Raw genomic sequence first — 17,475 nt, forward strand, 5'->3', positions numbered from 1 at the left:
GTTCTCTGGCTTCCTCAAATCACCAGGTATGCTAATTAGGTTAATTGATCACTCTAAATTGGCTGTAGGTGTGAGTGTGCCTGGTTGTCTGTCTCTATGGCTACCTTCACACTGCACTTAAAAGTGACCTGGATCAGATTTTTTTGCGCAATTCACAAGTCAGAATGAGAGCTTCTTACTGTAATATGCCAGAAATCTAAAAGACAAGAATATATGGCATTAAATTAGTGACTGAGCTGCACAGAAACTGCATTTTGTGGACTTCGCAGACCAAAATGGAAATCATTGTGCAGCAGGACTGTTTGAACATTTACTCCTCCTTGGAGAATTACAAAAAAAACAAACTACTGGCCATACAACAGGGTGACTTATAGTCCAGATGTTATGGTATTTTAACATATTTACATCAAATTAAGCTCACTTGAAATTATTTTACATCACTCAAATCTGAACTATTCGGCTGAATTATTAGCTAACAGTAAAGACTGATGGTTTTCCTCCTTCCTCTGCATTTCTCCCCGTCTCCTCCCCTCAGGGTTCTCCCACTCAGCGTTTACGTTTGGTATAGAAAGTCACATCAGCCAGTCAAACATCAATGGTGCTCTGGTTCCCCCTGCTGCCCTCATCAGCATCATCCAGAAGGGCCTGCAGTACGTCGAGGCTGAAGTCAGCATCAATGAGGTATGACACTGACCAAATATTAAAAACTCTCTGCCCCCGTACCCTCCTCTCCTCTCCTCTCTAACCCTCTGGATATTTCCTCCTCTTCATAGGACGGCACATTATTTGACGGGCGGCCAATTGAGTCTCTGTCCCTGATCGATGCTGTGATGCCTGATGTGGTTCAGACGAGGCAGCAGGCCTACCGGGACAAAATGGCCCAGCAGCAGGCCGCTGCATCAGCGCCGGCATCGGCCACTGGAGGAAGTATCGCCGGAAACGCCAAGAATGGAGAAAATACTGCCAATGGGGAGGAGAACGGAGCCCACGCCTTAGCTAGTGAGTTTTTTATTTAAGAATAAATGAATGTGTAATGAAAGTGAAGGTAGCTTTTCAGGTATTTGGTTATCTGCAATGATCAGGGGACTTTATAAGTCTATGCTTTTTAAGTGGGGATATTCATCCCCTGAGAGGTTTTCAAGAGGTGCTGGCGGGGGTGGGTTGTTAAAAGGTAGTGGAAAAGGGCAGAAAAATGGGAAAGAAATATCAACTAACAACATCAGTTGTGAGAATAAAATTTTAACATTTTTCTTTAGATTAAACTAATCAGTGCATATTGTAATCTATGATGCCATTTTTTAAATCTTATTTTTAAGGAAAGGAAAAGGAAATTTGTTGTTGATGTTTAAGTTTTGATATTTGGCACTGTGCTGAGCAAGGAATAATAATTTTCTTTTAAACTGAATTTATGCTGGATATGTGGCAAATAAAAAAGTCCTTATAAGGACAATTGAACTTAACTTAAATCCTCTGTGCTCAGACAACCATGCAGACCTGATGGAGGTGGATGGAGATGTAGAGATCCCTCAGAACAAAGCCATGGTCCTGAGAGGTCACGAGTCAGAAGTCTTCATCTGTGCCTGGAACCCAGTCAGTGATCTGCTGGCATCGGGGTGAGTCTCTGTCTCTGTTGCCTGTGTTCTCCTCTGAAACCTGACCCTCTAAAACAAACAAATTCTACTCTAGTGCCTGTGTGCCACACAAGTTTTCTGCGGCAAAGATCCCAAACTGGTGCATGTGTTAGTACCAGTGTTGTTGGTGAAGGTCTAGCAAGATGGCTGCTCGAATACAAAACTAAAGGTGTACGAATGTATATCACCTTACTACTGAAGGGTCTACTGTAGCTACAGAAGTGGGTGGGACTTCCAGTATCGTAAAAGTAGTAGCAAAACTAGTATTTCCCAATGGCTTACTAAAGTGACTTAGCACCAGTGGTGGTTGTTTTAAAAGGAGTAATTTTTTAAAAATCAACTGTATGTCTAAATATTATTGTAAGCTGAAAGTTATCCATTACATTTTCTGAAATTACCTGTTGCTGAGTTCATGGTTTTACTAATGACAAGACAAAGTTAATCCTCAGATACCCTAAAAATGTTCCCTGCAGCCTCTTTGGATCAAAAATAGGCACCATACTTAGAAAGCAATAAAAATATTATACATTAATATTATTTTCCTTTTTTTTTCATTGTTTTTATGAACATGAAACCTGATGAGTAATATCAAATTTGGATTAATTGTCAGGAATTTAACCTTTTAAATGCCAGTTTAACTGCCTTGTACTTATAGATTCTCATAGATGTTAAAGCTACAGCACCTGTGTAAACTCAGAATTGTCTCAAAAACAAAGCCAGAATTTGTTCTGATTTTCTCTGCAGCTCCATCTTTGACTTTAGCTTTGACTTTTTGGCATTATTCATTGAGTTTGAATGCATTCACATGCACTCACATGCGTCCTTTCTCTTGTGATTCATGTGTGTACATGATGAGTGATGAGAGATGTTTTTATGGAGACAGTGATGGGTGGATACGTTATGGTTCGTTTGTTTGAACAAGCCTTTAAAATATTCTTGTATGTCTTGTTATGCAGTGTCTGTTGGGTAAATACCATCAACAACCACTAATGACGTATCAGTAACTTGAAGGGTTGTCTTTCACCTGTTAAAGGGAACTCTTAAAAGGTGAAATGGGACTTGGCTATGGATTATAATAACACTGGAAAATATATCTTACAATACTTTTTTTTGCAGTTTCACCTCATCCTTAGGTGAGGTGATTAATTTGAACAATGAAAGGCAACTGCTTAATGAAACCATAAATAATACCTCACTGCTATAAACTAACGATGTTGTTTCAAGTCCACGCTTCCCCACTTTTAAGTAAACTCACAGAAGATTCAAAGGAAGAGCAAAGCAATAGTTTTTTCTCATGGTAACACACCATGTTGACTTCATCTTCTCATGGCAAAAACTGTCAGAAGGCTGAGTGCGACACCTGAAAATTGTTTGTGTATGTGTACTCGTCAGGTCTGGGGATTCGACAGCTCGTATCTGGAACCTGAGTGAGAACAGTACAAGCAGCTCCACACAGCTGGTGCTGAGACACTGCATACGGGAAGGAGGACAGGATGTCCCCAGCAACAAAGACGTCACCTCGCTAGACTGGAATGTAAGCGCGCTAACACACACATAGCACACATGATGTAACATGTGAGTCACCCTCCATGGGCGCATCAAATCAAAATATGGAACCAGGTCAAAGCTGTTGTGAAATATTTCACTTCAAAGTGCTGTTTCGTAATAATCCTGCTGCTTCATAACACTTTTTTACAGGCCTTTTTTAATGATTGTGATTACTTAACAGACTAGTACTGACAGCCAAAGCAACAAAACACACAGAACATGCTCCTGTACTCCCAAGAAAGGCAATTCTCAATTGACATTGTAGTTCCCTGAGCTCTGTGAGCATTGATGTTAGCTGTTAGCTGCTGATGGTGCCTAACAGTGGAAGTGTATCAGAGTGGAATTTTCCTTTAGTCAAGCCAGTGGATTGTAAACCTGAGCCAGGGGCAGAGGCAGAAATTTCCTGGAAAGCATCCATGCTGATGGGAAACACAGAACCTCTCTTATGATAGCAGCTGAATCACAGCAAACGTTCATTGAGCCAGGACTCTGAAATGCAAATACTGCTGCCTCCAAAAAAATGAAGCTGCTTTCTCTCTTTCTGTGACAGAGCGAGGGCACGCTGTTAGCAACAGGCTCCTATGACGGCTTTGCCAGAATATGGACGAAGGATGGTGAGATGGCTTTGATTTATTATACATACGCATCTTTTATTTACACAGAGGAAGTGAAATTGGAGATCAAGGCGAGAAAATTCAAGTTTTGACTTCTAGATAATTGTTTTTGCCGAACTATGAGAGCTGATGTTTTATGTAATGATTGTGGTTTGCATCTTAAAGTGGTTTTGCTGCCTCCTCAGTATTACAGCATAAATGTCACAGGGCTTTAAGTGTATCTTTGAGCAACACTGCCACCGTGAGGCAGCTGCACATGCTGCAGCTTGGCTGGCTTGATGCATATTTTCTCAATTAGAGCCCTAAAGTCTTACTGTTGTCATTCCAGATTTTACACTAACATGTTTTGTTCCCTTTCTGTTTGTTTTGCCTCACAGGAAACCTGGCCAGCACACTCGGCCAACACAAAGGTCCAATCTTTGCACTCAAGTGGAATAAAAAAGGCAATTTTATCCTCAGTGCAGGGGTAGATAAGGTAAACAGGGGAACCTTGTTCTGGCTTGGTGCTAGATCTATCAAAGTAATGCTCTGTTTTGATTTTGTTCGCTCTAACAACGCATGAATGTGTTCTTTGGCAGACAACAATCATTTGGGATGCCCATACAGGAGAAGCCAAACAACAATTTCCCTTCCATTCGGGTACAAAAGACTCTTTTCTTGCCTTCTTTAAGGAGTTTCAATGTTGATGTAATAACTCACAGTTTGATTTTATCCTCTCTAACATTGGTCTGTTCATCTCTTACAGCTCCAGCACTAGACGTGGACTGGCAGAGCAACAACACATTCGCCTCCTGTAGTACAGATATGTGCATTCATGTCTGTAAATTGGGACAGGATAGACCCATTAAAACATTCCAGGGACATACAGTAAGTGGTGTTTATGGCTGTAGTAACAGATTAATTCCTTCAAAATAGATATGTATGCACAAGAGATTAATAAAGGTGCTTCTGTCTTTTACCTGACTGGTTGGACGGAGGCCCTGTAAAGCATTAATTCAGACTAGAGATCAGTGATACGGCCTAAAAGTAAGATCAATATTGTTAGGCTGTATTGTGATTCATGAAATATATTGCAATATTTTGCAATCTCCTCCAAAATACTGTATACATTTTAATTCAGATACATAAAACAACACCAGTATGATGTTAAAAGTAGACCTTTGTATTTATTTTTTTAAAAATTTGTATGCAGAAAGGGTAAAATTAATATAATTCTAAATTTAGCACTTTTATTTTGAAAAAAGACTTTATTAATAAGCTTTTACAAACAAAAATAAATACTGTCAGCATCTTTCAGTGTGAATGGAAAGTTCTGAAGGGTTGATTGATTATTAAAATGCTGATTATATTCCTCATTAATGATGAAACAAACCTACACAAAACTCACCAATTAGAGATGTAAGCTTTTCAACAACACATACTGGTACCATGTCTTTCCTGATGTGTTGTGTTACTGTCGTAATCTCTTGCAGTATATTTCACGGATTACTGCATTTTGTTTGACGTCTTCCTTTTGAAACAGAACCACTGCCGTATGACAGATGTGGTGCTGTTTTTCATCTAAACCAATTAGTCCGTCTCCATCTCCAACTATCACCTCTTAACACCTCTAACTCGCCTTGGCTCAGTGTTTACACTCTCAGCTCTCTCATGCTTCCCTCCCTCCTCCTCTGATACAAAACCTCGCATGCCCAGAGGATGGGTTTCTGGATGGGCGGGGGAGTGAGCTCTCTGCTCTGTGAGAGAGGCTGAGTAGACAGGGGGAGAAGCAAAACTCCAGAGAGAAATGCATGCTGGCCGCTCAAAACGTCCACGCAATCTACACTCTACGGCTGATGGTCATTTACACATCAAGTGGCAAAAGCAGCGATAAATCGAGTATACACCATGTATCACCCAGCCCTAATTCAGACCAAGAATTATCATAAATAACCCTAAATTGGTTTTATTAAACTGATAAAACTTTCAAATCAATGTAGGGAGGTTTGCGTTTGCTAATCAAATGTCTCTATTGATGCATGTGCATCTTCACTTTCTCATTTCTCTCCCTCTTTCTCTCTTCAGAATGAAGTAAATGCAATCAAGTGGGATCCAACAGGGAACCTGCTAGCCTCCTGCTCAGACGACATGACGTTGAAGGTGAGCAAAGCTGCTGAAATGTTATATTTAGGTCACTGGTATCCATTAGTTAGGAAGCACTGATTTAATCTTATTATCACTATTATTATAAGCATTGCATGGTTACACATTGTACATACGGCATCACATAATTTCCACCAGTTTAAAACGACTGTGAAAAGAAATAGCCATGTCATAAATATGGTCACGGTTAGAAGTGGGAGAAAAAAATCGATTCTTAAAAGCACTGTTATTTGGAGGTGGATGATTCTGAATCAATTTAATAATGTCCAATAATCGATTATTTGAATATTGAATAGCCAGAATGAAAATGCAGAACTCTGACATGCAGTGGGAAACAGCAAGATTAATGTTACCAGTTTTTCATCTGTGAAAAAGGACACATTCATGTTTTTAATTTCAGATTTGTTACAAGGAAATGATGCTGCTTCATTTGGATCAGTGCAATTGTACCTTTCTGTTTACACACATCTCCCATTAGAGGATAGTGGAAATTTAATTGATCTCCTTTTTCTAAACACAGATGTAATGTTTTTATTATTTTGGACACAGGGAGAAAAACAGAAAAAAACAAGTGCATCAAAATGCATCAATACATCAAATCGTGAGCTCCCTAAAGATTTCTAACTCTAGTCATCTTAAAAGTCATGTGTATGTTTCTGCATGCTTGTGCTCGTGCATGAGCAAACCTATCATACCAGGGCCCAGGACGTGGTTTGAAGCACTCACACCCCTATATCTTTAACATGAAGCATATTTGCTGATTAAATGCTAATATTATTTATCCTAATTCATTATTTTCCCTTAGCATAAACAATGTCCAAAAATATGCTTAGAGGGCAGCAAGTTTTCTGAGTTCAGTGAGTCAAACACAGATTATTGCCGTTTTCACACATGCACTAGTGGGAATGTCTTTATAACTTCAGGAGCTCTGCCGCTAAACATTTCCTGAGTTACTTGTTCACAGCAGAAGGTTTTCCTAATCAGGCAAGGGAGGGAAAAATGTGGCTGTTTGCTTTCATACATGCAGATCACCCAGAAAATTCAGGTTAAAATTCAGGAGTTTGTGCGTGTGAATAGTTAGGAAGCACCAATAGTTTGTTTTTCCAGACCATGTACAAATACTAAATTCTTTTTTCAAGTTAATTTTATTTGTCGAAATATCACCAAACTGCAGACATGGCTCCAGCTTTGACTAAATACTCATGTAATGCAGGCTAACATGCTTTAAAATGATAATGACCATGATATCTGCAGTGTTTTATGAAAACAAGTACTTAGTCTCAGTTAAACTCAAAGTGTATGTGCATCCGTAGTGAATATGCTTTAAGTTGAACTTGTGTAACTGCCTAGCCTGCTCTTGTTGTCAGCTGCAGCTAATAAACTTCATTGATAATTAAGACTTAAATATAAAGATTTTCTGCTCTGTGTCTTTCAGATTTGGAGTATGAAGCAGGACTCCTGTGTCCACGACCTGCAGGCCCACAGTAAAGAAATCTACACCATCAAATGGAGTCCAACTGGCCCTGGAACCAACAATCCCAGTGCTAATCTCATGCTAGCCAGGTGAGTGCCCTTCAGTTTGCATCTGTTCTGATTGGGAACTGGAACAACAAAATTCAAATTTTATACAGTAAATAGATATTAGGAGGTAAAATTCTCACTTCTTTCCTCATGTGCCCTGACGTCTACTTAACTCAATGTCAGATGTTATAAGTGTCTCTAATACTATAATGGAGTGTGGCTACCATCATGTGCTATGTTGTTTGCAATACAAATTTATAAAGCTGTACTTTTTTTAAAAGTCTTGTTCTACATGAGTGTTAAAACCCTGCTTATCCCTGTCTCCCACTCCCACAGTGCATCTTTTGACTCCACAGTCCGTCTCTGGGATGTGGAGAGGGGCATCTGTATCCACACGCTGACTAAACACCAGGAGCCGGTCTACAGCGTGGCTTTCAGCCCCGATGGTCGACATCTGGCCAGTGGCTCCTTCGACAAATGTGTGCACATCTGGAATACACAGGTAGGATGGGAAAGACAGTCCACATGACCTCCATGTAAACTCTGCAGGAATGAACACCCTGGCATGATTTCAGTTCAGTTTGGATGGAACTTAAATAAACATCCTTTTTGTATTTTTTTGTCAGGGCAGAACAGATGTATGTGATCTAGACTTTTTTTATACGCTTTAATATGTTAATATGTGATTTCACACCATCTCAATGGTTATCATGCATAAAGAGATACACCTGTAAGACATTACGCACAGCTCTCCTCTGGATTAAGGCAAACTAAAAAACACTCAATAGGAGTTACACTGAATCTGACTTAAATAATGTGATAAAAACTTAAGAACTGCTCAGTTCTTCATTGCTTATCAGATGTTAATTGTGATAACTGCAAATGTTTAACTGCACCTATCTAGACTCACCAACCACTTAATTATACACAAAATGCAAATTAGCTAATCATATGGCAGCAGCCAGTGCATTTAGATGTGTAGACATGGTCAACAAGTAGTAATTTCAGTTATTAATGCTTCTCTATCAGCTGAAACCAGTCTGGTAATTCTCTTCAGACCATCAACAACACATTTTGGCCCAGAGAACTGCAGCTAACTATATTTTCTCTTTTACTCACCATTATCTGTAAACCCTGGCATGTCATGGCATGTTTCCTTTCTTCCCCATTGTAATGCTCAGTTTGAAATTCAGCACATTGTCTACATGCCTAAATCCATTAGCTGCTGCCATGGGATTAGCTGTTAATGAGCAGGTGTACCTGAAAATAATCTGTGAGCTTATACCTTATATTAATTTCAACAAACTGTTAAGTGTGTTGGGAAGTGCAACCTGAACGAAAATAGACACTCTATCGAAGTTTTTCAGCCTCAAGAAACTCACATTTTTGTTACATTTTTCATGCAACTCCCTTCTGATTAATGTTACTTATCTTCCACAATACCACTGACAGATACACGAGAAAAGGTCAATAACAGCACCCAAGTAAAAACTACATTCAACTCTGGACTTCAATGTAGCAGGAGGACATGCATGTGACTGCTGCCCCCTTGTGGCCAAATAATTTCTCTGCAACAGTTTTGTGCAAAATTGCAAGGAGCAAGGAATTTTTAACATAAGTTTTCCAAACATGCTGGTTTTATTGTGGATGCTAACATTATTTTACTTTGCACACAGAAACAAAATTATTTCACAAAAAATCTAAAACTACCAGGAACTTAATACTAGACCCTTTAGAACTGACCTTTTTGTTGAGCTATAAAATAAACCACTGTTGTACAATGATGTGCTTTAACTGTATAATGCTCAAAGCTTGTAAAATCAAGTTAAATGAAGGGGTTATCTTCATATTTACACACAGTGTGAAAACTTTAGTAAGGGTTTGATCCATCACTAGAGAAAGCATCATGGCAAAAACAAAAGAAATCAGTTTAGGCTTGAGAAAATTAATTGTTGATGTTCACAAAGCAGGAGAAGGGTATACAAGGATTTTGCATACGGTGAGATGAAACTAAACTAAAGATCTTTGGCCATAGAGACGTTGATTATGTTTGGAGAAAGAAAGGAGAGGTGTATCACACTAAGAACACCGGCCCCACAGGGAATCACAGCGGTGGAAGTGTTATGCTGTGGGAATGCTTCAGTGCATCTGGAACTGCGAAACTCGTAAAGGTGGAAGGAATCATGAAGAAAGAGGAATATATGGAGAATTTAAAAGAAAACCACGAGGAGTCAGCAGCAAAACTGGATCTTGTTCGCTTTGTATTCCAACATGACAACGACCCAGAACATTCGTGGATTTGTTTGAAGAAGCATCTCCAGACAAAGTGGGTGTTAGTGAGTGGCCTGCACAAAGCCCTGACTTAAATACCATTGAAAATCTGTGGGATGAACTGAAGGCCAAGGTCCATGCCAGAAAACCTTCAAATCTGGAGGAGCTTAAGAGAATGGCCAAAGAATGGGCTTGGATTCCTCAGGAAATGAGTCTGACACTTGATGAAAACTACACCAAACGACTGCAGACTGTTATCCAGTAAAAAGGAGACACTACTGACTATTAGCATCAGGGGGCTAAAAATTTAGACCCATGTAGTTTTGTGCTTTTTGTTTGTTTCTGTGTGCAAAGTAAAATACTGTAAGCATCCAAAACAAAACTAGGATTTTTGGAAAGCTGTGTTAAAAATCCATTTTTAACACTCTGTTTTGGTCATGTTTGAGAAGAATAAAGATCCAAATCAAATCAAAATAAGGAAACACCATATGAGTTCTTATAGAACACCTCTCACTCTTTTCTTGTGCCTCCTTTGCTGCAGACGGGCGCTTTAGTCCACAGTTACAGAGGGACGGGGGGAATCTTCGAGGTTTGCTGGAATGCAGCAGGGGACAAAGTGGGAGCTAGCGCGTCAGACGGATCTGTAAGTCCCTCTCTACTCCTCCTTTTCCATCTTTTTTTATTGTGATGGTTCAGGGTCAGTTCTGCAGGCTGATATCTCTCCTCTCTATTCCAGGTGTGTGTACTAGACCTTCGGAAATAGTGCTGCTGTTTGTTGGAAGCCATGGACCGACCATGAATGTGTACATAGCCAAATGACTGTCCCTGCCTGCCCTGCGTACTGCTCACGCTTACGACTATGGCCCCGCCCACCGACAGACAGGAAGCAGGAAACAGGAACAGGAAGCAAGCACCCGACACAGCAGGTCCAGACACAGGGATGAACAGAAGGACAGACAGACAGACGGATGGATAAACGGGCGGACGGAGGCGCCCCTCTCTATCTGTGCAGACTCTTACAGAGATGCAGACGGGACGCCACGGAAAAAAAGAAAAAACTCATAGACAAAAAAAAAAAAAAGTTACAGATCCGTATATGTACCAAAATTTGGAAGCTATTTTGCTTTTTTGATCTTTAAACCATGCTCATCGTCATCAAAATGAAAAACAATGAAAAAAGTGTTGATCTTTGTTACTAGTTGGATCTCATTGTGCAGACATATCAACTTCTCCACCATAATATAGGATGGCACTTAGTTTTTTTAAATTTCAGATCTCTTGTTTCAATGTTTTTATATTTTTTATCTTTGGGGGAGGGGCAGGGGCTGGCCACGTCAGAGTTTTATTCATTGGAGAAGAAAAATACAAACAAACACGCTCAGACATGCAACCCAAACTGTGTCCTCGTCATGATTTCAAACCAGTGTGGCTACCTGAAGGATTTCATGTGTCATGTTTTGCAGTAGTTCTTTCAGTGGTGAGTGGGTCGTTCTTAAAATGCAGTAATACATGTGCAGTTTTCTCCAAAGGGGACACTCTGGATCTTTTTAGGCTCCATCCTTCCCCATAAAACAGACAAAGTACATCTTTAAAAAAACAGCTCCTTTGTGCTCTATTTGGAGAAGCTTTTACCCATAGTTCCTCTCTCTTAATGCTTCGGCCTTTGCAGTTAACTGTCAGATTAAAAAAATTAAAAGGCTTTTCTTGGAAAGAAGCCAACCTTGAGTTCCTCCAGCTGACCAGGCTGGATTTTTAGTCGAGCAAAACCCCATCAGTGATCCCGGTTTACAAACTACTCAGCCAGTAGGGTTCAACATAAACAAATGCATTTTACTATGAGGTGTCCTCCTTTTCAGTGCTGTTTAAAGCATTAGTGAGTTTCCTCATCATTGATAAAATATCCACCATTTTTGCTGCCATCCACTCTCACAGGCCAAAGCCATCGGGCACAGAATGTAATGAAGTTAATCACCACTTTGTTCTGGGTTCTTGAGGTACTGTAGACTCTCTGGAGGCAAAGAAAGAAGACAGAGTGCTGGGCCACAGTGATCAATGTTGAAACATTATTCCAGCAAGCTTTCTAGTTGTTTTGGAAGAAAAAAGTTTATAGTTCTTTTTAAATCACCTAAATCTAACAACAAAGGTGACTTTGCAGCCGTTTTAATATTGACTTCCTCAGTTCTCTCAGGAAAGTGACGATTTCGAGTATAAACACTAACTGATCACTTTAATAGGTGTACCTGTCCATCTGCTCATTAAGGGGTTGTCCACACTGAGACAATTGAAGGAGTATCCCCAAAAGTTTTTTTTTTATCGAATCAGCTTTTTGTCCACATGGAACGGTATTTTTGGGAGCCTGAAACCAGGTCCCAGACTGAACAAACTTGTAAACACCACCCGTTACCTCTCTGTGTAAACAACCAAGTGCGTCTTTAATGAAGCGATCACTTCATAGACCCCTTAACCCACATACGCTAACCCCGTCAACAACATTGATGGCAGATTACAGGATTGTGTTCGTGCAGCTGAGCTTATTATGGCTTACAGCAAAATCTTCTGCTCCTCTGCTCCCACTGTGAGCCAAAAACAATCAAGGAGGACAGCATACACCACATGTTCTTAGATCCTCCACAGAGGACAGCCAGTAGAAAGTTTTAGGTGCGCTTGCTACATAATCTTCTTCTCTGTTTTTCGTGTATTTCTGTGGCAGCGTTACAGCGCTGCTTACATGTCTGGCATATATATTACAGCAATTTTCAGTTTTCATGCTGACCATTTTTGAAGTGATGCCATGGTTATGTAAAATTTCTTTAAGACGAAAAGCAAATGGATTGTTGTCTTCTGCATGTGGACAACAATGAACACCCGGCCAATCATGTCAGCAGCCAATACATTTAAGCATGTAACTGTCAGGATAATGTTTTAACCGAGCATGGCTGTTGGTGCCAGTTGAGCTGGTCCAAGTATTTCAGATTCTGTTGATCTACTTGGATTTTCACTCACAGCTATCTCAAGGTTTACCAGCAATAGGATATATGTATACATAACTAACTTGATAGCAGAGGTACAAGAAGAATGACCAGACAAAATAGCCACCAGTTTCAACCAAGGTAGAACAGGTGGGCTACAGCAGCAGAATATCACACTCCTGTCAGCTAAGAAGGGGAAACTAAGACTACAATTCACACAGGCTTGTATAAACTTTGAAGAACATTGTTTAGACTGATAAATCTTCTGCTGTGTCATTGAACTGACGGGTTCAGAATCTGGTGTAAACACCATGAAAGTCAGCCGGACCACCAACAACCATGGCACAAAGCCTCTTAAATCACCTTCCTGATGCTCTGTTTGAACTTCAGCTGATTGCCTTGACAATGTCAAGGATGCATGGACAATGCATTGGTTGCTTGATTGATTGGCTGAATAGGTTTTTGTGTTGACAGGTATACCTAATAAAGTAATCAGTGAGCATACACTTACCAGAAGTGACTCAGTGAGGGACTCAGACGCACTTTAACACCCCATAGTGGAAGTCCTTTAGAGATCTACATCGAACTTTAAAGTCAGTAATCAGCATGTAACCCATAAGTCCACTTCTACTTGAGATTTCTGCCTGTTAGAACTGAAGTTTTTCTTACCATCATAGCCTGATGCTTTCTTGTTGATGGGTGAAGTTGGCTCTCTTAAAAAAACTCAAAAATAACATAAGACATGGAGACAAAGCTATGTCTCATCCTGGTTGAGAGAATTAGATCTATTTTCTGTTATTAATCTCATTTCTTCGGTTATGTTTAAAAGCTGTTTCTTGACTGAAGAATTGTATACACTTTTTTTCCCACTATTTTTGCTTCTTTTCCTGGCTCTTGTAAAAGTTTTACTCGAGTCCTCTCATTACTTTAAAGGAAGAGGAGACGTTCTGTGAGGAGGACAGACCACATTTGCATCAAACGTTCTGAAAACTACGGCTGGTGTGTTTAGATTCAGTCACTGAAGGCTGTGACTCTTCCCCCTGTTGAATCTTACTGGCTGAAGTAAATCCCAGAATTCAACATTAAAGCAACAAGTGTACTTTTCATAAAACACTGCATATGTGCTGTTAAATTGCCAGGACATAAGGAAAAAATAGCTACAGGTTTTTACCTTCATTCCTCGTTAATATTCTGCTCACATTTTTATTCTAAGGGTCCTCAATGATCAAACATTTTATACTCTAAGACAAAATTACAGTTACATTTTTGTAATTTCTTTATAGATTTTGATAAAAAAAAAATGTGAATGATGGTTTATTGGCAGTGCTAATTTTTATGTTCTTTGATCAGATTTTTTTACTTTGATGCTATTAAATAGTCAAAGGTTAACTCTCACTGAGCTGAGCCATCAGTCTGAAGGCACCTTCCCTGCCTGGAAAAAGTTTCTCCCAGGAGCAGATTCCCATCAAATTTGTCCAAATAAAGAAATATTTTTCATCATTTCACCCTTTTAGAGAAGCTTTATCTCCAGAAATGACATTCTTCTCAAACTCTTCTTCGTGCAGACAAATAGTTTTGAAAAGTCAGTCTTGTAATTGCTTAAAACTGTTTTATTTTTTTCTAATCAAGCAAAGACTGGAGGCTATTTTCCTCTTTTTTCTTTATTCATCATTTGCCATGGTTGGGAGTCATTTTTGTAGAGGAGGTCTGCAGGCAGATCACTCTCATTGGTAGCAATTTGTCTACCTTGTGTGAATGCAATGTGGTTAAATACTAGGGATGGGTACACGTGGCTGTCCTTATTCAAATAACGTAACATTACTTGCACAATGTTTTAGGCTACAATTAGGAATGTACATGGTTAAACAGTTAAATTAGTTTAGCAAATTAGCCAGCGTGAGATTTATGAGTCTGTTAAACTAAGAACTTTTTGTAAACACAAGCTTGAAATCCTGGTATATAATGCTCTTTTAAGCTGTAATGAACCTTCCACCACTAGAGGCCGCTGCCTTCCTGTCTGAGCTTTCCCCAGGCATTTTGTTGGACGTTAATATGAGAAGCTTAGCGGTTAATTGAAACAGAGCGGTAAGACAGTTTTTAAATTAGTAAATAGAAATAATGTGGTATGTAGGCTGTCGAGGGTTTTATTTACATGTAACTACTCAGCTGAAGTGAAAAGGCCACATATCAAAGCATGATATTGATCTGCAGAGGAACCAAAGCTGCCAGAACTAGCGGCTAATGTTAGCCACACTGTATAGAGCGTATTCGGATAACGTCACACCTACTACAATATCCCTGTGAGGAATTTGACCTTTTTATCAGTATTTTCTACTCTCAAGTCAGTTAAACGCAATTTGAACGAATGTTTAACCAAATGGGGAAATAGCTACAATATTTCAACTTGATTAAACTAATCTGTAGATTGATCTAACTGATCCTACTTGTAAAGAAAATAAGTAAGAAAATAATTAACAGTACATAGATATCCCAACTCCAGCCACCACTTTGGCTATAAGGGTGGAGTGTTCCTCCATCCAATGCTAGTGATTAAATGATGCTCATTCTTGTCTGCTTTGTCCAATCCAGCTAGGGTTACTAGGGTAACTAGTCACTCAGGAAGAAATGACTTGTGGAAAAGCTTCTTGCTGAATTCACAGTGTAGATAAAACCACCACCAAGTCCACCGCCAAAGGACTTTTTTCTGGGCTATTTTGTAGTAAAACCTAGAAAAAAGTCGAACAAAATCACCATAAACTGGCTTTAGCTATTACCATGGCGTTTTAATTGGACTAGGACCTTAAAATTAAAACCAGCCTATCTGCCTGCAAAGCACCTCTGACAAATATATATTCAACCTTACTGTCTCTCAGACTTCTTGTTTTTGTTGGATATTTCTACAAATGGACTTTTAAATGTGTTTAAATGGAGCCAACAGTTTTTAAAAATATCTCGCACTAATTCATACCTTCCTCTGGTCTATCCCACACATTTTGTCTGGGCAGACTTGACTGACGCTGAGTCAGCCTCGATTTTTGCCACCACAAGCAAGCGTCACGTCAGCCCTGCAGCCCCTCTCCCATTGGATATCAAGGTTCTTTTTTTTCCCTTTGGTTACTTTCTGCAGCTCACTTCACATCAATCTGTTAACATTCAAAGTCAGATCAGTGAAACAAACAGTCCAGAATAAAATATATTTTGATAAGAGTTTTGAGTTTTTATTTGTGTGCATGAGTGTGTGAGCTAACACCATCATAACATCTTAAATCAAGTTTTAACACGAAAAAGAAAGCTTTAAAAACAGATAAGCATGGGTTTAAAAAGGTTTGAACATCCATCATGTTGATAAAGCTCATGCTTGTGCTTTCAGTTGTACACAGCAAAATTTAAATAAAACCCAGCAAGCATGCTTCATTCAAAGCACAAAGAAAAACATTGTTTTGGCACTGAACCTGCCTGTAAGGCTGGCTACACCCTAGACCAGTAGTTCACAACCTTTTTTCCCTGGAGCTTCCCTACTTATATCTAAGAAATGCCAAACTTCCACCAAGACCCATTCAAATTAAAAAGTGATAGATTGCTGTCAAAAATCAACATCAATTTTAACTATTTCATGGACAAAACTTTTAAAGATTTATTTCTGTGTCTTTATTAGATAGAGGACAGTGGATAGAGTCAGAAACAGGGTCAAGAGTGGGGGAGAGACATGCGGTAAAGGGCCTCAGGCTGGATTCAAACCTGGGCTGCCCATGTACATGGGGAGTGCCTTTAATCACTAGGCCACCGGCTCCCCTTCATGGACAAAACTTGAAGAAAATACAGGTACATCTCAAAAATTTGGACTATCTTCTAAAAGATATTTTTCCAGATTCTAGATTCATTACACACAGAGTGAAACATTTCAGACTTTTTGTTTTAATCTTGATGATTATGGCTTACAGCTCACAAAATCCACTATCTCACATATTAGTATATTGTGGAAAAGTCCTATTTGCAAAGGATTTCTCAGCCTTCATTCTCTCACGTGGGTTCAGTACACACAACTGCAATCATGAGAAAGACTGCTGGATTGACTCTAATCCAGAGGACAATCGCTGGAACTTTCACAAGCAGGGTTAGTCTGGTAAGGCCACTGCTGAAAGGACAGGCTGTTCTCAGAGGCTCTATCAAAGCATATTCATGGAAAGTTGACTGAAAGAGAGAGGCGTGGTTAGAAAACATGCACAAGCAACAGGGATGAGCTCAGCCTTCAGAGGATTGTCAAAGCAGGTTCAAGAACTTAGAGGAACTTCACAAAGAGCTGAAGCTGGAGTCAGTGGATCAAGAGCTACTAAATACAGATGGGTTGAGGAAATTGCCTACAAGTTTTGTATTCTTAGTGTCAAGCCACTCCTGAACCCCAGACAACGTCATAAGTGTCTCACCTGGACTAAGGAAAAAGAACTGGACCGGCGCTCAGTTGCCGTTTTCAGGTGAAGGTCAATTTTGATTCATTTGGAAACCAAGGTGCCAAAATCTGGAGGAACATCAGAGAAGCAGATAATCCATGGTACCGCCAGCAATGGTTTGCCCTGTCATCTGCTGCTGTTGGTCCACTGTGCTTTTTCAGATTTTAGAGACCCTTATGCTTCCATCTGCTGAGAAGCTTTATGGAGATTCTGATTTCCTTATCCAGCAGGACTTGGCACCTGTGCAGAGTAAAGCCAAAACTACCAGAAACTGGTTTACTGACCATGGTAAAACTGTTTTTGATTGTCCAGCCAACTGGTCTGACCTGAA

At 39.7% G+C, this 17,475-nt stretch overlaps 1 protein-coding gene across 1 annotated transcript in view; it reads left to right on the top strand.

The window, feature by feature from the left end:
• tbl1xr1a (tbl1x receptor 1a) overlaps window positions 1-11,117 on the top strand; it is a 68,811-nt gene extending 57,694 nt beyond the window's left edge. Inside the window, exons 4-16 of the mRNA XM_041791213.1 lie at window positions 536-681; window positions 774-999; window positions 1,481-1,613; window positions 3,024-3,165; window positions 3,730-3,793; window positions 4,171-4,268; window positions 4,372-4,432; window positions 4,539-4,660; window positions 5,858-5,932; window positions 7,371-7,498; window positions 7,793-7,958; window positions 10,269-10,370; window positions 10,464-11,117. Coding sequence (XP_041647147.1) covers window positions 536-681; window positions 774-999; window positions 1,481-1,613; window positions 3,024-3,165; window positions 3,730-3,793; window positions 4,171-4,268; window positions 4,372-4,432; window positions 4,539-4,660; window positions 5,858-5,932; window positions 7,371-7,498; window positions 7,793-7,958; window positions 10,269-10,370; window positions 10,464-10,490 — 1,490 coding nt within the window. The 3' untranslated portion in view covers window positions 10,491-11,117. The remainder of the gene's footprint in view (window positions 1-535; window positions 682-773; window positions 1,000-1,480; window positions 1,614-3,023; window positions 3,166-3,729; window positions 3,794-4,170; window positions 4,269-4,371; window positions 4,433-4,538; window positions 4,661-5,857; window positions 5,933-7,370; window positions 7,499-7,792; window positions 7,959-10,268; window positions 10,371-10,463) is intronic.
• The last annotated feature ends 6,358 nt before the right edge of the window (window positions 11,118-17,475 follow it).

The sequence above is a fragment of the Cheilinus undulatus genome, linkage group 7 (genome assembly GCF_018320785.1).
Source record: "Cheilinus undulatus linkage group 7, ASM1832078v1, whole genome shotgun sequence".
Lineage (NCBI taxonomy): Eukaryota > Metazoa > Chordata > Actinopteri > Labriformes > Labridae > Cheilinus > Cheilinus undulatus.